General features: G+C 42.7%; 2 protein-coding genes across 9 annotated transcripts in view; one reads left to right on the top strand and one right to left on the bottom strand.

The window, feature by feature from the left end:
• afg2a (AAA ATPase AFG2A) overlaps positions 1-6,250 on the bottom strand; it is a 578,508-nt gene extending 572,258 nt beyond the window's left edge. For 2 of the 8 annotated variants that reach the window (XM_087980098.1, XM_087980094.1), the window contains exon 1: positions 1,321-1,568. In XM_087980098.1, coding sequence (XP_087836224.1) covers positions 1,321-1,519 — 199 coding nt within the window. In that variant the 5' untranslated portion in view covers positions 1,520-1,568. Of the gene's footprint in view, positions 1-1,320; positions 1,569-6,098 lie in introns of those variants that run through there. The other 6 variants (XM_087980099.1, XM_087980100.1, XM_087980097.1 and 3 more) reach the window with 5 other exon arrangements.
• Positions 6,251-6,286: 36 nt separating this feature from the next.
• The window catches only part of nudt6 (nudix (nucleoside diphosphate linked moiety X)-type motif 6), a 141,848-nt gene continuing 124,171 nt past the window's right edge, over positions 6,287-23,963 (top strand). Inside the window, exon 1 of the mRNA XM_043674063.2 lies at positions 6,287-6,672. Coding sequence (XP_043529998.1) covers positions 6,441-6,672 — 232 coding nt within the window. The 5' untranslated portion in view covers positions 6,287-6,440. The remainder of the gene's footprint in view (positions 6,673-23,963) is intronic.

Consider the following 23,963-nt stretch of genomic DNA (forward strand, 5'->3'; position numbering starts at 1 on the left):
CATATTACTAAAAGGCAGATAATTCTTGACTAATTGAATTTAAATGTTTTGAACAAATAAGAAAAGGATGATAGTAAAGATATAGTGGATGTTGACTACATGGATTTTTAAGCTTCCCACCACAATCTCAATGGCAACTAGGAACAGGCAATTAATGATGCCAATGAGACACAACCGGTGCATGTATTTAAAAAAAAGATGTTTCACTAGGTGATGAAAGAGAGAAGGGAAAAAGAGAGAATACAAAGGCTGAGTTTGTTTTTCTTGGAGCAGGGAAGATTAAGGAGAGATTAGATCAGGAAGGCCAGACGAACTTCTTTCCATTAGCTGACAGTATAAAGTCTAGTGCACACAGTTCTAATAGTTTGATCAAAAGATACAGGACTACTACAAGAATTTTTTTTTAAAAAACTTGCAGCAAATGGTAATGCTCTGGAACTATTGTGAAAACAATTATTTAAAAAGGAAACTGGATGGGCACTTGAAGGAAATAAACTTGCAAAACTACAGTGATAGGTCAGGGAAGTGTGACTGACTGGAGTGCTCTGCAGGGAGTCAGCATAGAGTCAATATGCTGAGTGACCTCTTTTGCATTGTAAATGACTGCATCGGAGTATATTGGAATATTCTCCACTTATGTAGATGAATGCGGTTTCAACAATACTCTAAAAGGTCAACACAATTCATGAAAAAGCAGCTCATATGTTTGGTAATTCATCTGCAACCTTCAGATTCACTTCTTTCATCACTGGTGCCTAATAATTGTAGTGCGTACCATCTACAAGATGTAGTGCATCAATTCACCAAGTTTCCTTCAACATCTTCCAACCTGTACTTTTTTACCACCAGACTTGTGGGAGACAATCCCACCACCTGTAAAAGTTCCCACCGAGCCACACACCATCTTGAACTGGAAATATTTTGTTCCTTCACTGACACAAGGTCAAAATCCTAGCATTCTCTATCTTAACAGCACTGGATGTACCTGCACCATATGGACCAAAGCAGTTTGTTGACCTTCATCTTAAGGGCATTTTGGGATCAGAAACAAATGTCATACCAGCAATGTCTACATCCCACCAATAAATAAAGACGCAATGTAAACTGGGAATTGCTACGTTGATACCATAAGCAGTTGTAAGGCTCAGATCATTAAACAACAAAATGATTGCTTCTTTTTATAATCACGAAACTAACAAATCCACTAAGTCTGCACTATCAGTTATTTAATTCTGACTTATGTTGAAAAAACAAAAGCATTATATTTAATAAACTGAAAGGCATGCGGCGATCCAGTGAGCTGAGTAGCGGTACTCTTACCTTTCTCCAGACTGTCTGTGACGGTCAGTGACAGACAAGCCTGGGGGTGTGTGCCCAACCTACCCTCTGCTTCTGCTGTTCGGAGAGTCCCAGGAGATGGGGCTGCAGGTGAGCAACAAGCCGGCTGTACTCTCGGCGACACTCCCTCATCCTCCTCACCCCTGGTCACTTTGGACTTAATTTTCTTTTTCGAAGACATGGTGTAAAGGAACTAAGCAACACAACGCTGTTTCCATGCGGCGCCTCTGTCGTTAAACTTCCGCTGTCAAAGGGGAAAGGGCAACTACGCTCTTACCGTAATCAATCACAAAGAACCGTCCATTCCTTCCTACTTTCCAATCAGGGTTATATTTGAAATAGTACTGGGTTGCCACTGCTTATTTTATGTGATTCTCAAAATATGTTGCCGTTATATGAGTTTAATAAACAATTTCCAACTAAATTATTTTAAGAAATGCAAATCAAACATGAAAGTATTTGATTTAAAATACAACTGCGGATGCTAGATTCTGTGCTCAAATCTAAGAAAGGTTACATGGCAGCAATGTTAGCAATACGCTTGTAAGCAGTAAGAAAAGACTTGTATTAATATTGTTCCTTTCACCATCTTGTAATGTCCCAAAGAGTTTCACAACCAATTAATCACATTTGAAGTGCTATCACATTACTGTATAGGGAAACAGGACAGTCAATCCACCACAGGTTTGCACAATCGGCTGAGATATATGATCAAATAATTTATTTTAAGATTCTTATTCGCTAAAATATGGGAGAGAATTTCCTGCTGCTCTTCAAATACTACCATCGAAATATTTTAGATCCAGCTGGGAGATTATGTTGATGTCAGAAAATAGAACATTCCCTCAGTATTGCATTGACTGTCAGTTTGGAAAGATGTGTGAATCCTTAGTCTTAGATATAAAGTCCTTCCCTGTTGATTCACAAATGAGTATGCGACCACTGAGAAGAATGAGAAAAGCAACAAATTAAAGTGTAATTATTTTAATGAAACTGTTTGGACAGGTTATGACACAGATCTTCTGACTCAGATGTAGGAACATTACCATTTCACCTCAAGAGCCCTAAATAAACTATATGGAGCTGCTCTAGTTATAAGTAATGTAGTTTAGATTTTCAAAAACCCAAATCAGTAAAAAATCTAACTCTTAACAAGTGATACATGTCAATGTGCAGTTATACTATGAGACACGAAATGCAAGTCTGGACTGGAGGATCCATCAGTTCATGTAAAATTATACTTAGAGTACAAGTAGAGTGCAGAGTCTTGTAGCACAATGGCCAGAATTCATAGATGAAGTTCACTTGCTCCAGAGGTGTATCATACCATGTCTGAATGCATTGATCAAAAATATTTGCACTTGGAATGACATATAGTTTCTCTGTTATGCAAGAACAAATATTCAGGTCGCTCTCTTGGGCTTATGCTAAAACCAAAACAGGATAGGGTATTGCATTATGTTAGTTATTAGAGAGTAACTGAAATTGCATCAAAAAAAGTACAACATACAGAGCAGGTAAAATGGGTCCCAAATAATATTAAATGAGCTACCTGTCAGATTCATTGAATAATGTCATTATCCTTCTAAAACAAACTAAATAACAGCTTAATATCTTCAAAACTCTTTTCAATCATTACCAAACCAGGTATTGTACAGTAGTCACACATAGACAGGGTGGTGAAGAAGGCATTTGCCTTCACTGGTCAGAATATTTGAGTATAGGAGTTGAGACGTCATGTTGCGGCTGTGCAAGGACATTGGTGAGGCCACTTCTGGAATACTATGTACAGTTCTGATCACCCTGTATAGAAAGTATATTGTTAAACTTGAGAAGGTGCAGAAAAGATGTTCAAGGGTGTTAATGGGACTGATGTGTTTAAGTTATAGCGAGGTTGAAGTAGGCTGGGGCTTTTTTCCCTAGAGCATCACAGGCTGAGGGGGTGACCTTATAGTGGTTTATGAAACCATGAGGAGCAGGGATTGGCTGAATAGGCAAGGCCTTTTTCCAAGGATGGGGGACTCCAAAACTAGAGGGCATAGGTTTAAGATGAGAGAGGAAAGATTTAAAAAGGATCTGAGGAGTGGGTGGGCGTATGGACCCAGCTGCTAGAGAAAGGCAAGTACAATTACAAAATTTAAAAGGCATCTGGGTGGGTATATGAATAGAAAGGGTTTAGAAGCTTATGGGTCAAATGCTGGCAAATGGGACTCGGTCAAATTAGGATGTCTGGTCAGCACGGACAAGTTGGACTGAAAAGTCTGTTTCCGTGCCGTATGGCTCTATCAAAATATGATTCAGTCAGCACTTAATTTGTCTTGTTTAGTCTTTCTAATCCACAAATTGATTCAAGTCCAAATTTTAAAAGTACTTAGAACCTGATTGAATGAACTCAAGAACCTTTCAAAATTAAATTTTTGAAGCTGATTGCTTCGAAAGAACTCATACTGCAACTTGTTCTCGATCAATTGACTGATGAACATTATCAATAAACTGAGCATGATGTACAGTTGGAGGTGCAATTCATACAAATGCTAGCTGCCCAAGGACATGTGGAGGGAACATGCAGTGGTCTTGGAAAGCTCAATGTTTTTCATGATGAGAAGATATTGCAGGGATATTGGGTGCAAAATAGTGAAAACATTATTATCTACATTGAATGAACAAAATCACATAGCTAAGACCGTGCAGAAGGAACCCATTCAACCCATCATGGCTACAACTGTTCTAATACCAAGAGCCTATGTCCTATATTTTCCCATATCCCTTTGTTAACTATGTTGATCCAAATAGCACAGCACAGATATAGAGTCATAGAGGTATTCATCATGGTAACAGACTCTTCCGTCCAACTCGTCCATGCGTATCAGATATCTTAAATTAATCTACTCCCATTTGCCAGCATTTAGCCCATATCCTTCTAAACCCTTCCTATTCATATACTCATCCAGGTGTTTTTTAAATGTTGTAATTGTACCAGCCTGCATAACTTCCCCTGGCAGCTCATTCCATACACACACCACCCTTTGTATAAAAAAGTTGCCCTATAGATTCTTTTCAAATCTTTCCCCTCTCATCTTAAACCTATGCCCTCTAGTTTTGGACTCCACCACTCCAGCGAAAAGACCATGTTTGTTTTCCCTGTCCATGCTCCTGATGATTTTATAAACCTCTATAAGATCATCCCTCAGCCTCTGAAGCTCCAGGGAAAATAGCCTCAATCTATTCAGCCTCTTCCTATAGCTCAAACCTTCCAACCCTGACAACATCCTTGTAAATCATTTCTGAACACTTTCAAGTTTCACAACATCCTTCCCATAGCAGAGAGACCAGGACAGTTGCCGTACTCCAACAGTGGCAAAACCAATGTCCTGTACAGCCACAACATGACCTCCCAATTCCTATATTCAATGCACTGACCAATGAAGGCAAGCACACCAAAAGCCTTCTTCACTATCCTATTTACCTGTGACTCCACTTTCAAGGAGCTATGAACTGCACTCCAAGGTCTCTTTTTTTCAGCAGCACTCCCCAGGACCTTACCATTAAGTGTACAAGTCCTGCCCTGCTTTGCCTTTCCAAAATACAGTATTTCACATTTATCTGAATGAAACTCCATCTGCCACTCCTCAGCCTGATCAAGATGCTGTTGTACTCTGAAGGAACCTTCCTCGCTGTCCACTACATCTCCAATTTTGGTGTCATCTGCAAACTTACTAACCATAGCTCTTATGTTCACATCTAAATCATTTATATAAATGATGAAAAGCCGTGAACTCAGCACCGATCCTTGTGGCACACCGCTGGTCACAATCTGAAAAGCAACCCTCCACCACCATCCTCTGCCTCCTACCTTTGAGCAAGTTCTGCATCGAAATGGGTAGTTCTTCCTGTATTCCATGTGATCACCTTGCTAACCAGTCTACCATGAGGAACCTTGTCAAATGCCTTACTGAATTCCATATAGATCATGACATACACCACACAGAAACGGACCACTTAGTCCATGATAGCATTTATGGTCCATGCAAACCTCTTCTTATGTTTCCTGATCTAAATCAATCATATTAAACTTTTGTTTGATTCTCCCTTCAACGTTTTTCTAGTTTCCTTTTAAATGCACCCAGGCTATTTGTTTCAACTACACCATGTATTACCAATTTCTACATTGTCAACATGCTTTGGGCAAAATGTTACTGTCACTTTATGTTCTGGATGTTTTTGTAAAGATATTTTAGATACAAGATTATAAAACAGAGTACAGTACTGTCTAGCACAGAAACAGGCCCTTTAGCCCACCAAAACTTCACCAACACATAATTCCTTTCTGAACCTTTTGCATCCATGCAATCAGTATCCCTCTAATCCCCATCCATATATCTGTTCAGTTCAGTCTGTACCATACCATCAAATGTTCCTGGTCTATTTTAATATCAAAGAACAGAAACCAACACATCCCATTCTAAAAGGTGAAAGAATTTGATCTAAAATTGTTTAATGTATCATCACTTCTCCATCACACTGTACTCATTTGGCTATAAATTCTGTCTTACGATCTTATTCTCCACAACCACCTGAGGAAGAAGCAGCGCTTCGAAAACTCGTGTTTCCAAATAAATCTGTTGGACCATAACCTGGTGTTGTGTGATTTTTAACTATTTTAATAAAGGGCACATTCGTCTGTCATTTCTTAAATAATCTAACATCTCTTTATCTCATTTTAGAAAACGATACCTGTTTACCATTATTGGTCAAATCACCTTCCCTAGTGTGATCACCTTGAAATACGATGCGCTATTTGAAAACAAAATGAAATGGCTGCCCCTGTTTGAAAGCGATTCATGCCAAAAGTACGACTGAGATTGTCACTGTGGAGTCAAGATTAGAGTGGTGCTGGAAAAGCACAGCAGGTCACGCAGCATCCGAGGTGCAGGAAAAATCCGGGCAAAAGCCCTTCATTATCACTGTGGAGCCGTGTCATTCACATTTTCCAAGGTGGCAAAACTAGGCAGAGTGATGTGGTGACTAAGACAGGTGCTTTAATTAGGTGACGCTCGGTAGCAGCCGGCTCCGACTGTCAGGTTGCAGTCAGCCAAAGAGCAATGCTTCACTCGGCGGTTGGTGCGGGGCAGACCATGGCGCGAGCCTGGCAGCGGGCCGTTACTTTTGGAACGTGGGCCCATTGTCTCCGCACGCGGGAGAGAGTTGGAGGCGCTCGCGGGGCTCTCCTCAAGACCGCCAGAGCGGACCGCTTCGGGGCGGTCACCGCCCACCTAGAGCCCAGGCACTTTCCGCCAGAACTGGACGAGATCACATTTCAGAACCTGCTGCAGGGCAAGTAGTCAACTTTAACCTCCGAGTTTCCACATAATTCAAGCACAGCCCAGCCAAAGCTGAGGGACATTCTGTTCGGTTAAGTGGTGCACAAACTTAGAAATGTACAGATGATTTGTTCCGTGACCGAAAAATGTGCTTGTTATTTCTTCGTTCTGCAAAGTGTCACTCACTATTTCTTTATTTTAAAATGCGATCCAATTTGACCATAAGATGTAAAATCAGAATTAGGCATTCGGCCCATCAAGTTGCGACTAATATATATTTCGCAAACCCATTCTTCTGCTTTCGTCCTGTAACCCATGGTCCCTTTATTAATCAAGAACCTTGCTGGAAAAGCGCAGCAGGTCAGGCAGCATCCAGGGAACAGGAGAATCGACGTTTCGGGCATAAGCCCTTCTTCAGGAATCTAAAAGGAAAGATATGTTCTCTCTTAGACTCCTGTCAAGAGTGCACTGGGATAAAAGTTAAGGGCTACGGGGAGAACACTGGTAAGTGGAGCTGAAATGCGCATCAGCCATGATTGAATGGCGGAGTGGACTTGATGGGCCGAATGGCCTTACTTCCACTCCTATGTCTTATGGTCTTATGGACCTTCAATCGTGGTCTGCATGTGTTAGTGGCCAAACATCCTTGTGGGTGGACTTCTGTGTTGTGAAGGTCACAGCTCTGAGAACAGCACTTAAACACTCCTGTATTACAGGTAAAGAAAAGGGAAAAGTTCATGTCACTCAGTGGTTCCCAACAGCAACTTCTGAAAGACCTTCCATCACCCTACACAGCCAATAATCTCAAAACTAACTGTTCAACAACCAGTTAGGTAAAAACAATGACTGCAGATGCTGGAAACCAGATTCTGGATCAGTGGTGCTGGAAGAGCACAGCAATTCAGGCAGCATCCGAGGACAGGCAAAATCGACGTTTCGGGCAAAAGCCCTTCATCAGGAATAAAGGCAGAGAGCCTGAAGCGTGGCGAGATAAGCTAGAGGAGGGTGGGGGTGGGGAGAGAGTGGCATAGAGTACAATAGGTCAGTGGGGAAGGAGATGAAGGTGATAGGTCAGGGAGGAGAGGGTGGAGTGGATAGGTGGAAAAGGAGCTGGGCAGGTCGGACAAGTCCGGACAGGTCAGGGGATCGAGTTTCTGGAGGTTAGAAGCTAGGATGAGGTGGGGGAAGGGGAAATGAGGAAACTGTTGAAATCCACATTGATGCCCTGGGGTTGAAGTGTTCCGAGGCGGAAGATGAGGCGTTCTTCCTCCAGGCGTCTGGTGGTGAGGGAGCGGCGGTGGAGGAGGCCCAGCACCTCCATATCCTCGGCAGAGTGGGAGGGGGAGTTGAAATGTTGAGCCACTGGGCGATTTGGTTGATTGGTGCGGGTGTCTCGGAGATGTTCCCTAAAGCGCTCTGCTAGGAGGCGCCCAGTCTCCCCAATGTAGAGGAGACCGCATCGGGAGCAACGGATACAATAGATGATATTAGTGGATGTGCAGGTAAAACTTTGATGGATGTGGAAAGCTCCTTTGGGGCCTTGGATAGAGGTGAGGGAGGAGGTGTGGGCGCAGGTTTTACAGTTCCTGCGGTGGCAGGGGAAAGTGCCAGGATGGGAGGGTGGGTCGTAGGGGGGCGTGGACCTGACCAGGTAGTCACGGAGGGAACGGTCTTTGCGGAAGGCGGAGAGGGGTGGGGAGGGAAATATATCCCTGGTGGTGGGGTCTGTTTGGAGGTGGCGGAAATGTCGGCGGATGATTTGGTTTATGCGAAGGTTGGTATGGTGGAAGGTGAGCACCAGGGGCGTTCTGTCCTTGTTGCGGTTGGAGGGGTTGGGTCTGAGGGCGGAGGTGCGGGATGTGGATGAGATACGTTGGAGGGCATCTTTAACCACGTGGGAAGGGAAATTGCGGTCTCTAAAGAAGGATGAACTTGGGTATTTGCGAGCCAACTTGGTTGTAACAAGGTTAATTTTTAAAAGGATGTCTAACCTTGTGGCTACCTCTCTGAGTGCCAAATGAATTTATGTTGTAAAAGGAGCTAATGAAACCAGGCTTCTTTCATTTAACAAAAGAGTGGGCTTATTATTACTAAATGAAATTAGAAGTAATATTGCAAAACACATAAATACAGATTAAAAATAAGAACTTGAGACAAAAACATAAGTTTAAAAAACAAATTATTCTGATTATTAAGAGTAGATAGTTGAACGTGCGACTATTGTCAGTAACATTGACACTGGTTGTTGAACAGTTAGTTTTGAGATTATTGGCTGTGTAGGGTGATGGAAGGTCTTTCAGAAGTTGCTGTTGGGAACCACTGAGTGACATGAACTTTTCCCTTTTCTTTACCTGTAATACAGGAGTGTTTAAGTGCTGTTCTCAGAGCTGTGACCTTCACAACACAGAAGTCCACCCACAAGGATGTTTGGCCACTAACACATGCAGACCACGATTGAAGGTCATTTTAACTTTTATCCCAGTGCACTCTTGACAGGAGTCTAAGAGAGAACATATCTTTCCTTTTAGATTATAAACTGGAATAAGGTAGTCGGGCCCTGTTATATAGAAAAGAAGTACCAGGGCAGGTTTCCTGTCTACAATTTGAAGGTCAAGTGGGATTGCATCATGTACACAACAAATGTTGTTTTTTGGAGCAGTGAGATGAATACTCTGAGTGTCAAAGTGGTATCAGGAGTATTTTAAGCTGTGGACAAACTACCTAATGATAGCCTTTGGATTGGTCCAGTTGCAGTTTGTTACAGATCTGTGAATGCAGTGCAATCAGACATACAGAGGCCTAGAAACAAAAAGCAACGCACACCATTCCTTTCTGTGAGTGATTCAGACAAAAAAAGCTACAGATTTTAAAGAAAAAAGTCTAATGCAAGAAAAGATCGAGATCACCAAATAGCTAATGAATCCAAGATTGGTATTGGTCTGCAGACAACATTGTATCATTATCAGTCATCAAAAATATCAAAAGAACTGTGAGAAATCACTCATCCTACCCTGGTCTGGTTCTTGAACTGCAGAATTTGTTTTCCAAATATATTTTTTCCACCTATATATTAGTGTCAGACCTTTTTTTGTCTTATTTGTGAATGAATATGTTTTTTATTTGGGCCTTTAAACTATTATACTATATCAGTAATCCAGCTTTTGCCATTTGTTAAAGAATGATGAAACCTAGTGGCAAAGATTAGTGGAAAACGAGGGGATTGGGAAATCTTTAAAGGCCAACCGATAGCTATGAATAAAGCTATAAAGAAAGGTAAGATGGATTACAAAAGTAAACTAGCTCAGGGTATAAAAACAGATTGCAAATGTTTTTACAAATATATAAAACAAAAAAGAGTGATAAGTTAAATATTAGTCTTTTAGAGAATGAGAAGGAGGATTTAATAACTGGAGATGAGGAAATGACCGAGGTATTTTGTGTTGGTCTTCACATTGGAAGACAGAAATAACATGCCAATATTTGAGAACAAAGAGGCTATGGCAGGTGAGGGTCTAGAAACAACCATTATCACTAAAGAGATAGTAAAGGGTAAGCTAATGAGGCTAAAAGTAGACAAGTCTCCTGGCCCTGGTGGAATGCATCCCAGAGTACTAAAAGAGATGTTGGGGGAAATAGCAAATGCGTTTGTGGTAATTTATCAAAATTTGCTGGAGTCTGAGGTTGTTGAGACACATTGGAAATTAGCATTTGTGACATCACTGTTTAAAAAAGGAGGTCGACAAAAGGCAGGTAAACTATTGGCTCATTAGCTTAAATCCTGTAGTGAGGAAAATGTTTGAATCTATAATCAAGGAAAAAATAATGAAACATCTTGGACAATTTCTATCCATCGAGCAGATGCACCATGGGTTCATGGAAGGCACGTCATGTTTAACTAATTAACTGGAATGTTTTGAGGACATTACGAGTGTGGTAGACAACGGGGAGCCAGTGGATGTTGTGTATCTGGATTTCCAGAAGGCATTTGACAAGATGCCGTATAAAAGGTTGCTCCATAAGACAAAGATGAATGGCATTACAGGTAATGTAGAGAGAAGATTTAGAGAGAAGGCATGGAGAGAAGATTTTTTAACTAACAAAGAAAAGAGTCGGGGGGGTAAATGGGTGCTTTTCTGGTTGGCGATCAGTGGCTAGTGGTGTGCCTCATGGATCAGTGTTAGGATCGCGATTGATTCCAAATTACCTAGACAACTTAGAGTTAGGGACTAAGTGTAGTGAGTCCAAATTTACAGATGACACTAAGATGAGTGGTAGAGCAAAGTGTGCAGAGGACACTAAAAGTCTGCAGAGGGATATAGATAGGTTTAGTGAGAGGCAAGGGTATGGCAGATGGAGTACAATATTGGTAAATGGGAGGTGGTTAATTTTGTTAGGAATGACAGCAAAATGGACTATTATTTAAATAGTGAAAAATTTTAGAATGCTGCTGTGCAGAGGGACCAGGGTGCCCCTGTATATGAATCACAAAAAGTTGGTTTGCAGATGCAGGTAATTAAGAAGGCAAATGGAATATTGTCTTTCATTGCAAAAGGGATGGAATTTAAAAATAGGGAGGTTATATGGGGGGCTGGTGCTGCCACACCCGGTGTGCAGTACTGTGTACAGTTTTGGTCTCCTTATTTGAGAAAGGATGTACGGGCACTGGAAGGAATGCAGAGGAAGTTCACTAGGTTAAATCTGGAATTGACAGGACTGACTTATGGGGAGATATTGAGTAGGCTGTGACTATATTGTTTGGAATTTAGAAGAATGAGGGGATCTAATAGAAACATGAAAAGCATGAAGGGAAAAGATAAGATAGAAGCAGGGAGGTAATTTCCGCTGTCGGGTGAATCTAGAACAAGGGGGAAATTGCCTCAAAATAAGGGTAGCATATTCAATAGACAATAGGTGCAGGAGTAGGCCATTCTGCCCTTCGAGCCTGCACCACCATTCAATATGATCATGGCTGATCATCCTTAATCAGTGTCCTGTTCCTGCCTTATCTCCATAACCCTTGATTCCACAATCCTTGAGAGCTTTATCCAACTCTTAAATGAATCCAGAGACTGGGCCTCCAATGCCCTCGGGGGCAGAGCATTCCACACAGCTGCCACTCTCTGGGTGAAGAAGTTCCTCCTCATCTTTGTCCTAAATGGTCTACCCCGTATTTTTAAGCTGTGTTAGCTGTGTCCTCTGGTTCAGCACTCACCCATCAGCGGAAACATGTTTCCTGCCTTCAGAGTGTCCAATCCTTTAATAATCTTATATGTCTCAATCAGAGCCCCTCTCAGTCTTCTAAACTCAAGGGTATACAAGCCCAGTCGCTCCAGTCTTTCAGTGAAAGGTAATCCCGCCATTCCAGAAATTGACTTTGTGAACCTACGCTGCACTCCCTCAATAGCCAGAATGTCTTTCCTCAAATTTGGAGACATGAACTGCACACAGTACTCCAGGTGTGGTCTCACCAGGGCCCTGTACAGCTGCAGAAGCACCTCTTTGCTTCTATACACGATCCCTCTTGTTATGAAGGCCAGCATGCTATTAGCCTTCTTCACTACCTGCTGTACCTACATGCTTACCTTCATTGACTGGTGTACAAGAACACCCAGATCTCTCTGTACTGCCCCTTTACCTAAATTGATTCCATTTTGGTAGTAATCTGCCTTCCTGTTCTTGTCACCAAAGTGGATAACCATACATTTATCCACATTACACTGCATCTGCCATGCATCTGACCAATCACCTAACTTGTCCAGGTCACCCTGTAATCTCCTAACATCCTCCTCACATTTCACCCTGCCACTCAGCTTAGTGTCATCAGCAAATTTGCTAATGTTATTACTAATACCATCTTCTATATCATTAACATATATTGTAAAAAGCTGCGGTCCCAGCACTGATCCCTGCCGTACCCCACTGGTCACTGCCTGCCATTCCAAAATGGAGCCGTTTATCACTACTCTTTGTTTCCTATCAGCCAACCAACTTTCAATCCAAGTTAGTACTTTGCCCCCAATACCATGCGCCCTAATTTTGCTCACTAACCTCCTATTTGGGACTTTATCAAAAGCTTTATGAAAGTCCAGGTGCACTACATCTACTGGATCTCCCTCGTCCATCTTTAGAGTTACATCCTCAAAAAATTCCAGAAGATTAGTCAAGCATGATTTCCCCTTCATAAATCCATGCTGACTCTGACCTATCCTGTTACTACTATCCAGATGTGTCGTAATAGACTCCAGCATCTTTCCCACCACTGAGGTCAGACTAACTGGTCTATAATTTCCGGCTTTCTCTCTCCCATCTTTCTTAAAAAGTGGTATAACATTAGCCACCCTCCAATCCACAGGAACTAATCCCAAATCTATCGAACTCTGGAAAATAATCACCAACGCATCCACGATTTCTCGAGCCACCTCCTTCAGTACCCTGGGATGTAGACCATCAGGCGCCGGGGACTTATCAACCTTCAGGCCTAACAGTCTCTCCAACACCAATTCCTGGCAAATATAAATTCCCTTCAGTTCAGGTCCTTCAGCCACTGTTACCTCAGGGAGATTGCTCGTGTCTTCCCCAGTGAACACAGATCTGAAGTACCAATTCAATTCTACTGCCATTTCTTTGTTCCCCGGAATATATTCCCCTGTTTCTGTCTTCAAGGGCCCAATTTTAGTCTTAACCATTTTTTTGCCTTTCACATACCTAAAAAAACTTTTACTATCCTCCTTTATATTATTGGCCAGTTTACCTTCATACCTCATTTTTTCTCTGCATATTTCCTTCTGAGTAATCCTCTGTTGTTCTTTAAAAGCTTCCCAGTACTCCGTTTTCCCACTTATCTTTGCTATGTTATACTTTTTCTCTTTTAACTTTATATGTTTCTTAACTTCCCTCGTCAGCTACGGCCAACCATGCCTCCTCCTAGGATCTTTCTTCCTTTTTGGAATGAACTGATCCTGCAACTTCTGCATTATACACAGAAATATTCGCCATTGTTCCTCCACTGTCATGCCTGCTTAGGTATTGCGCCATTGAACTTTGGCCAGCTCCATAGTTCCCTTTATTCAACTGAAATATTGTCACTTCTGATTGTACCCTCTCCCTCTCAAATTGCAGATTGAAGCTTATTGTATTATGGTCACTACTTCCCAATGGCTCCTTCACTTCGAGGTCCCTGACCAATTCTGGTTCGTTGCACAATACCAGATCCAGAATTGTCTTCTCCCTGGTCGGCTCCAGCACCAGCTGTTCTAAGAATCCATCTCTGAGGCACTCCACAAAGTCTCTTTCTTGAGGTCCAATACCATCCTGATTCTCCCAGTCTACCTGCATGTTAAAATCCCTCATAACAACTGTAGTAACATCTTTGCGACAGGCCAATTTCAGCTCCTGATTTAACTTACATCCGACATCCAGACTACTGTTTGCGGGCCTGTAGATAACTCCCAAGAGGGTCTTTTTACCCTTAGTATTTTTTAGCTCTATCCACACTGACTCTACATCCCCTGATTCTAGGTCCCCCCGCACAAGGGACTGAATATCATCCCTTACCAACACGGCCACCCCACCCCCCCCCCCCCCCGCCCGTCAGTCTGTCCTTACGATAGCACGTGTAGCCTTGAATATTCATTTCTCAGGCCCTGTCCACTTGAATCCACATCTCAGTTATCCCCACAATATCGTATCTGCCAAGTTCCAAAAGAGCCTCAAGCTCATCCATCTTATTTCTAATGCTTCGTGCATTCATGTATAGTATTTCTAATTTGTTACTGCCCTCACCCTTCCCATCAACTCCTATTTCACTCAACCTTACAGCATGATCCCTTTCTGAGTTTTCTGCCTCATTGATACAGTTGTCTTTCTTGACTTCCCTTGTTCTAACTTTCCCTCCAATTTCCTTCAGGAGTAAGTTGAGGAGGATTGGGTTAGGGTTAGGGTTGAAGTTGTGAATCCATGGAATTTCCTGCCCAGTGAAGCAGTTGAGGCTACCTCATTGAATATTTTTAAGGCAAAGATAGATAGAGTTTTGATTTTGTCAGACATTAATGTCTACTTTAAAGGAAATTTAATGTATAGCTGTGAAATATGTGAAATTTAAAATGTAAACACAAAATGCTGAAAATACTCCACAGGCCAGGCAGCATCTGTGGAGACAGAAACTGAGTCAACACTTCAAGTTCATGATGTGCTCTATTCTCATGAAGGATCCCTGATCTGTACAAATGCTGTCAGACTTGCTGAGTTTTTCCAACACTTGCTGTTTCCTTTGCAGCAAAAGTAATCCCTTCTTCCAGCTCACTAAAAGCAGTCAGGCTTATTTTAAGCCTGTGGTTCCCCTCAAGCAACATAGCAGCAACCGCCTGAGATCTGGTTTCGCGCAACAATAATCATAATTATTTTTTCAATAAAAATATTCAAGATAACATGAACAAGTTGTTGAGCAAAAAAAATGCTAAAACACTGAAACTGATGTTAATATAATTATAAAAATAAATAGCAGAACTAATTAATAAAACCTTTTTTTTACTTCTGCTTAAACAGAGCTAGACAGAACTATAGTAGCCAACTTGCAGAACGTTTCAGAGAACATCTCTGGGACACCCGGACCAACCAACCCAACCACCCCGTGGCTCAACACTTCAACTCCCCCTCCCACTCCACCAAGGACATGCAGGTCCTTGGACTCCTCCATCGCCAGACCATAGCAACACGACGGTTGTAGGAAGAGCGCCTCATCTTCCGCGTAGGAACCCTCCAACCACAAGGAATAACTCAGATTTATCCAGTTTCTTCATTTCCCCTCCCCCCCACCTTGTCTCAGTCAAATCCCTCGAACTCAGCACCGCCTTCCTAACCTGCAATCTTCTTCCTGACCTCTCCGCCCCCACCCCCACTCCAGCCTATCACCCTCACCTTGACCTCCTTCCACCTATCACATTTCCAATGCCCCTCCCCCAAGTCCCTCCTCCCTACCTTTTATCTTAGCCTGCTGGACACACTTTCCTCATTCCTGAAGAAGGGCTCATGCCCAAAACGTTGATTCTCCTGCTCCTTGGATGCTGCCTGACCTGCTGCGCTTTTCCAGCAACACATTTTCAGAACTGTAGTAGGCCCCAAATCCTAGTCCCCAGGAAAGGATACGAGACGGGGACCAATCAGACCTGTTTACTTTAATATGCATTTGCTTTAGGTGTGTGATGAATCCTTTTTGGAAGCATTTCTTGTGCTCCGAATTAGAATGACTGCCTTTGACATCATTCCTGATGGAGGGCTTTTGCTCGAAAAGTCGATTCCCCTGCTCCTCAGATGCTGCCTGACCAGTTGTATTTTTCCAGCACCACACTCTTCACCTTTGACATCATGGCAGCATTTAATCAAATGAAGATCAAAGATCTTTGAAAAAATTGAAATGATGGGAATCAGGGAGAGCTCTCCACTAGTTGGACACATACCAAGCATTAAAGATGGTGATTGTTGTTTGGAGGTTAGTCATTTCAGTTCCAGAAAATTGCTGTATGAGTTCCTCAGGGTAGTACTCTAAACCCTGTTTCATGAATTACTTTTCTTCCATTATAAAGTTATAAGTGGTGATTGTTATGAAGATGTGGAATTCAGAGAAAACTAAAAGCTGCCTGGTTTTAAGATAAGTTTTGTTTTGTAAATCGTAATTGGGAGTTTTATCGAACTAGTATTATAAAAGGGAAGGTAAAAGATAGGTTAGAGGAAGGAATTGTAAATTGTTGTTAGTTAATTATTCTTTGTTATACTTTAATTAATAAAGTTGTTAACATTTACTTTATTGACAAGCAACATGAGTTCGACTGGGACAACACTACTATTATAGGACAAGCCAAACAGAGAACAGCCAGGGAATTCCTAGAGGCATGGCACTCATCCATAGATTCTATCAACAAACGAATCGACCTGGCTGCAGCGGACAGCTGGAACTGACAACCGGAAGTGGCAGAGACAAACCACTATAAGGGCCGGAGGAAACATCACAGAAGCGCTTCACAGAAGGCTCCCAAGCACTGAGGATGTCACCAAGACAGGGGACGAAACATCTGCAACATAAATTCCCAGCTCGGCAAATAAAACCACAACAACATTTACTTTATCTAGTTCTTAGCCTGTCGAATTTTCATAGATTACTGCATGGGAAAAATCTTTTCTGTGTTGCTGGTTGTAAATTAAGCAAGAGAGTTTACCCCATGTTGTAACAGTTTGGGGGCTCAGGTCCGTGATTTGAACTGGTTTAGACAGATTTGAATAAATTTTGGGGTACAAAAAATCCCAGCAGACTAGTGTCTGAGATCTTTAAATAAAATGTAGGTGAGGCAATTTGTTTAATTTCAGTGACTTATGATTGATTAAATTAAAAGTGAGAGAAATGGCTCTTAAAGTTGCTAAAGAGGTTCTGGGATTCTCAAAGATGATTCTCAAATTTGCCAAGAAAGTTTAGAAGGAAAGAGAAAGGCCATACTTTTAGAATTAGCAAAGAAGTTAGATTTGGGTTTAACCAAGGACAAAAATAAAGCTGAAATTGTAAGAGAGTTACTCAAACACTTCGGTGTAGCAGAGAAACAGACAAGTGCAATGGAGGTAGAAAAACTTAAATTACAATTGAGGAAAATTGAGTTAGAAGTTTAAAAAAAATGGAGTGAGAAAGAGAGAAAAGAGAGTGAGAGAGGAAAAAGAGAGAGAGAGAGAAAAAGTGAAGGTTCTTAGCTGAGCAAAGACAGAGAGAAGAAAGGGAGAGAGAGAAAGTGATAAGTTGCGACTTAGTCAGCAAAGTCAAGTTAACAGGATGGAGATTGAAAGAGAAGGTAGTGATATATATATAAATATGTCAAAACTCTACTACATTTTGATGGGAAGGATGTTGAAGCCTTCTTTATTTCATTTGAAAAAAATTGGCTTGGCATTCAGAGTCGTCCAAGAATTTATGAGTAGTGCTAGTTCAGGCTAAACTGGCAGGCAGAACTAGTGACGTATTTGCCGCACTGTCAGATGAGGTGTCAAGAGATTATGAAGAGGTTAAACAGGTTATTTTAAGTGCTTATGAATTGGTACCAGAAGCATATAGACCGTGGTTTAGAAAGGAAGGGGGGAAAGGGGGAGGAAAGGGAACCGACGGCCAGAACAGGGATCCCCTGTGGCCATTCCCCTCAGCAATAAGTATACCATTTTGGATATTGCTGGTGGGGACAGCCTACCAGGGGAAAGTCATTGTTGTCAGGTCTCTGGCACTGAGCCTGGCACTGTGGCTCAGAAGGGAAGGGGGGAAAATAGAAAAGCACTAGTGGTAGGGGACTCAATAGTTAAGACGGATTGACAGGAGAATTTGTGGTCAGGAATGGGATTCCCGGAAGATATGTTGCCTTCCCGGAGTCAGGGTCCGGGATGTTGACGATCGGGTTAACAAGATTCTGAAGGGGGAGGGTGAGCAGCCAGAAATCGTAGCACATATTGGCACCAATGATATAGCCAGGAAAGGGATTGAGGATCTGAAAAGTGACTACAGAGAGTTAGGTTGGAAGCTGAAGAGCAGGACGAGTAGACTCGTGATCTCAGGTTTGTTACCGGTGCCATGAGATAGTGAGATGAGGAACAGTCAGCGAATGCAGCTTAACACATGGCTGGGAAGCTGGTGCAGGAGGGAGGGTTTCAGATACAGTAGCGCCTTGATTTATGAACTGAATCCGTTCCGGGACCCGGTTCGCGAACCAAAAAGTTCGCGAACTGAATCAATTTTTCTCATTGTTCGGAGAGCGTAAGAATACTTGGATGTAGCACCGAACGATGTTCACAGCGCATACGCCAAAGACGAACTGAATGAGATCATGCAGGGCCCGAGAGCTTTTGCGTTCAACGAGCGCGTAGCAAAGCAGAACAATGAAACCATGTGGTCGCACACAGGCTTTTTGCGTTCGTACCTTCATTTGTACCTTGAATTTCGTACGTACGTTGAAGCAAACATACAATCCTGTTTGTAAACTGATTTGTTCGTGAACGGGGTCGTTCGTATGTCGAGGCGCTACTGTACCTAGATACCTTCTGGGGAAGGTGGAACCTGTACATGAAGGATGGGTTGCATCTGACTGGAGGGGCACAAATGTCCTGGGTGGGAGATTTGTTTGTGTTTGGTGGGGGGGGGTGGGGAATCAGAGACACATGTCGGAGAGGGTGTCAGTTGCAGATGGGGCAGCGACAGGACGTATTGAATCTATCAGGAAGGTTTCTCACATGATTAAACAAAGGGATCGGTGAAAGTGTGCCTGCTTTAATACAAGGATTGTCCGAAATTAGAGTGACGAACTTAGAGCATGGATCAGTACTTGAGGCTATGATGTTGTGGCCATAACGGAGACGTGGGTCTCACAGGGGCAGGAATGGTTGCTTGATGTTCCAGGGTTTAGAACGTGTAAAAAGAACAGGGAGGGTGGTAAAAAAGGGGGTGTAGCATTGCTAATCTGAGAGTGTATCACAGCTACAGAAACGAAAGTCGTTGAGGAAGGTTTGTCCACTGAGTCAGTATGGGTGGACGTTAGGAACAGCAAGGGAACAGCCACCGCATTGGGGGTTTTCTACAGACCACCTAATAGCAGTAGAGAGATTGAAGATCTCATAGGCAAGCAGATTCTGGAAAAATGCAGAAGTAGCAGGGTTGTTGTTATGTGTGATTTCAACTTACCCAGTATCAACTGGAACCTCCGAAGTGTAGATGGTTTGGATGGAGCCGTTTTTGTCAGGTGTATTCAGGAGGGTTTCCTTGCTCAGTATGTAGACAGACCGACGAGGGGAGAGGCCATTTTGAATTTGGTGCTCAGCAACGAGCCAGGACAGGTGTCAGATCTCGCGGTGGGAGAGCACTTTGGTGACAGTGATCACAACTGCCTCACATTTAGCATAGCCTTGGAGAGTGAAAGGAGCACTTATTGGGGGAAGATATTTAATTGGGGGAAAGGAAATTATGCCGCTATCAAACAGGAGTTGGGAAGTACAGACTGGGAACAATTGTTCCACAGAAAGGGCACAGCAGACATGTAGAGTTGTTGCGAGTGATGCATAAATTTGTTCCTCTGAGACAGGTAAGAAGGGATAAGATTAAGGAACCTTGGATGACGAGATTAGAGGAACCTCTCGTCAAAAGGAAGAAGGCAGCTTACGTAGGGTGGAGGAAGCAAGGATCTAGCAAAGCTTTAGAGGATTACAGGCTTGCTAGAAAGGAGCTCTGAAATTGACTGAGGAGAGCCAGGAGGGGGCACGAAAAAGGCTTGGCAAGAAGGATTAGGGAGAACCCAAAGGCATTTTACTCATACGTGAGGAATAAGAGAATGATCAGGGAGAAGGTAGGGCCGATCAGGGATAGCGGAGGGAACTTGTGCGTGGAGTCTGAGCAGATAGAGTTTTTTTGCTTCGGTTTTCACCAAGGAAAAGGAACTTGTTGTAAATGAAAACTTAGAGGAGCTGGGATACAGTCTTGACCAGATCAAGATTGATGAAGTTGATGCGCTGGAAATTTTGGAAAACATCAAGATTGATAAGTCCCCAGGGCCAGATCAGATTTACCCTAGGCTGCTCCGGGAAGCGAGAAAGGAGGTTGCTAAGCCACTGGCGAGGATATTTGCCTCCTTGCTCTCCACAGGAGTCGTACCGGAGAATTGGAAGAAGGCGAATGTTGTCCCTCTTTTTCAAGAAGGGTAATAGGGAAATCCCTGGCAATTACAGACCAGTCAGTCTTATGTCTGTAGTCAGCAAAGTTTTGGAAAGAATCCTGAGGGATAGGATTTATGACTATTTGGCAAAGCATAATGTGATTAAAGGCAGTCAGCATGGCTTTGTGAGGGACAGGTCATGTCTTACGAATCTTGTTGAGTTCTTTGAGGAGGAGTCAAGACAGGTTGACGACGGTCGAGCAGTGGATGTGGTGTATATGAACTTCAGCAAGGTATTTTATAAGGTTCCCCATGGTAGGATCATTCGTAAAGTCAGGAAGTATGGGATACAGGAAGATTTGGCTATCTAGATTCAGAATTGGCTGGCTGACAGAAGGCAGAGAGTGGTTGTAGATGTAAAGTATTCTGCCTGGAGGTCAGTGTTGAGTGGGATCCTGCTGGGCTCTGTTCTTGGGCCTCTGCTCTTTGTAGTTTTTATAAATGACTTGATTGAGGAGGTTGGGGGTGGGTTAGTAAATTTGCAGATGACACAAAGTTGTAGGTGTCGTCGATAGTATCGAGGGTTATTGCAGGCTGCAGCGTGACATAGACAGGATGCAGAGCTGGGCCAAGTAATGGCAGATGGAGTTCAACCTGGATAAATGCGAAGTGATGCATTTTAGAAGGTCGAACTCGAATGCTGAATATAGGATTAAAGACAGGATTCTTCGCAGTGTGGAAGAACAGAGAGATCTGGGTGTTCAAGTACATAGATCCCTCAAAGTTGCCACCCAAGTGGATAGGGTTGTTAAGAAAGCATATGGTGTTTTGGCTTTCATTAACAGGGGGATCCAATTTAAGAGCCGCGAGGTTTTGCTGCAGCTCTACAAGTCCCTGGTGAGACCACACTTGAAATATTGGGTCCAGTTCTGGTCACCCTACTATAGGAAAGATACAGAAGCTTTGGAGAGGTTGCAAAGAAGGTTTACCAGGATGCTGCCTGGACTGGAGGGCTTGCCTTATGAAGACAGGTTGAATAAGCTCGGACTTTTCTCTCTGGAGAGGAGGAAGAGAGGCGACCTGATCGAGGTGTACAAAATAATGAGAGGAATAGTTAAGAGTCAATAGGCAGAGACTTTTCCCCAGGGCAGGATTGACTGGTACGAGGAGTCATAGTTTGAAGATATTAGGAGGAAGGTATAAAGGAGACGTCAGAGGTAGGCTCTTTACGCAGAGATTGTGAATGCATGGAATGCGTTGCCAGCTGTGGTGGTGGAAGCAGAGTCATTGGGGACATTTAAGCGACTGCTGGATGTGCACATGCATAGCAGTGAATTGAGGGGTGCATAGGTTGAGTTACTATATTTTACATTAGGATTAAACCTCGGCACAACATCATGGGTCAAAGAGCCTGTTCTGTGCTGTACTTTTCTATGTTCTATCTAAAAACAAAGAAGGAACCAGGTCAGACTTGTGTTGAGTTCGAAAGAATGCAACATAGTCATTTTGATTGATGGGTGCGTGCTTTGAAAATAGGTAAGACCTTTGACGCTCTAAGAAAGATTATTCTGCTGGAGGAGTTTAAAAACTCACTTCCAGAGATGGTAAGAATTCACGTGGAGGAACAGAAAATTCAGGAAGTGAGAAGGGCAACAGAATTAGCAGGTGAACACATGTTGGTGCATAAGACAAGCTTCCGGCCAGAATTTTGTCCTGTGAGAGATAAAAATTGGGAGAAGGGAAGATCCTATGCTACTAAACCAAGAGTAGAGGGCACTGGTAAGAATTTACCACAGGATAAAAAAGAAGCCCAAGAGGGTGGAAAGGAGGTAAAAGGCCTCAGGTTATTCCACTGTGGTAAAGTGGGACATGTAAAGTCACAGTGCTGGTCGTTAAAGGTGTTATGGAAAAAGTTACGGTAAAAGAAGCTAAGCTAGTGGCATTAATGAAGGTAGTAAGAGGACACTCCAAGAAGAGCCAAGGAGCTGCAGGAGAGTGCACACTCTCAGCAGGAGCTGGGTATGGGGTTAGTACCTGATCTCTGCAAAGAATTTGCCTCTGTGGATAAAGTTTACTCAGAAAGATTAGAAGGAGAAGGACAAGAAGTTATAATTTTGAGAGATACAGGGTCTAACCAGTTGCTGATCGTAAGAGATGAGCGAGTATGCACTTTTTCTGATCTGTTATCTGAGAGTGTGGTAATTTGAGCGATAGATGGACAGAAATTTAGCATTTCTCTTTGTAAGATCATGTTGGAGTGCCAACTTAAGACTGGGCAAGTTGCAGTGGGAGTGATTCACAGAGAGTCAGTTCCAGCAATTCATTTTGTTCTTGTGAATGATTTGTCAGGATCTAAGGTGGTAGTGACACCTTTTGTTGTGGAGAAGCCCAAGGAAGATCAAGAAACTGAGGAGTTAAAACAGAAATACCCTGATATTTTCCCAGACTGTGTGGTAACCAGATCAGAGCTGGAAATGTGTTGCTGGAAAAGTGCAGCAGGTCAGGCAGCATCCAGGGAACAGGAGAATCGACGTTTCGGGCATAAGCCCTTCACTTTCTCCTCCTGGTAACCAGATCACACAATCATAAGTCACAACACGAAGCAAAAAGTAAAGAGAAAGATGAAGGAGTTGAGGTTCAGTTAGCGGATACCCTGTTTGATGTAATGGTGCAGGAAAAACCTGAATGGGCAGAGGGTCAGAAGAAGTGTTTACTCCTGAAAGGCTAAGGGATTTGCAACAGCAAGACAAGATAATAAAAGATATTTATGTGGATGCATACTCTGAAAAGGAGGCACAGAATATTCCGGAGAGTTATTATCTGAAAGATCGAATCCTAAGGTGGAAATGGAGACCATGGCAGATTAGTGCAGAGGAGAAATGGACCGAACTGCACCAGATTGTGTTGCCTGTGGTGTTACGGATAGTACATGAACTACCTTTAGGAGGTCACCTAGGAGTACGAAAGACTCAGGCTAAGATACAAAAACATTTTTGTTGGCCTGGAATGCACAAGGATGTGGTGAACTTTTGCCATACGTGTCATACATGCCAAATGGTAAGTAAGCCACAGGCGGTAATAAAACCAGCACCATTGTTGCCAATTCCCACAATTGAAGAACCTTTCACATGGGTTATAATTGACTGTGTAGGTCCCCCCCCCCCGAGAACTAAAAGTGGGAACCAGTACTTGTTAACCATAATGGATGTGTCTACCAGATTTTCGGAGGCAATTCCATTCCGCAGTATCGAGGCAAAAAGGGTAGTAGAGGAGTTAGCAGCTTTCTTCCATGGTATGGGCTACCCAGAGAGATTCAGTCGGACCAAAGGTAAAATTTTACTGCGAGACTATTTAAGGAGGTTATGAATAGCTTACGTATACAGCCCTTTAAATTCAGTGTGTATCATTCCTGAATCCCAGGGAGCTTTAGAAAGATGGCATCAGATCTTGAAGACCATGTTGAGAGCATACTGTCAGGACTACCTGAATGATTGGGATAAAGATATCCCATTCGTATTGTTTGCCATTAGAGATGCCCCAAATAAATCTACTCAATTCACTCCCTTTGGGTTAATATTCGGTCATGAAGTATGAGGCCCTTTGAAATAATTAAAGAAAAATTGATGGGACCAAAGTTGGAGAT

The sequence above is a fragment of the Chiloscyllium plagiosum genome, unplaced genomic scaffold, assembly GCF_037043375.1.
Source record: "Chiloscyllium plagiosum isolate Xiang-an unplaced genomic scaffold, Cpla_swu_hap1 HiC_scaffold_36, whole genome shotgun sequence".
NCBI lineage: Eukaryota > Metazoa > Chordata > Chondrichthyes > Orectolobiformes > Hemiscylliidae > Chiloscyllium > Chiloscyllium plagiosum.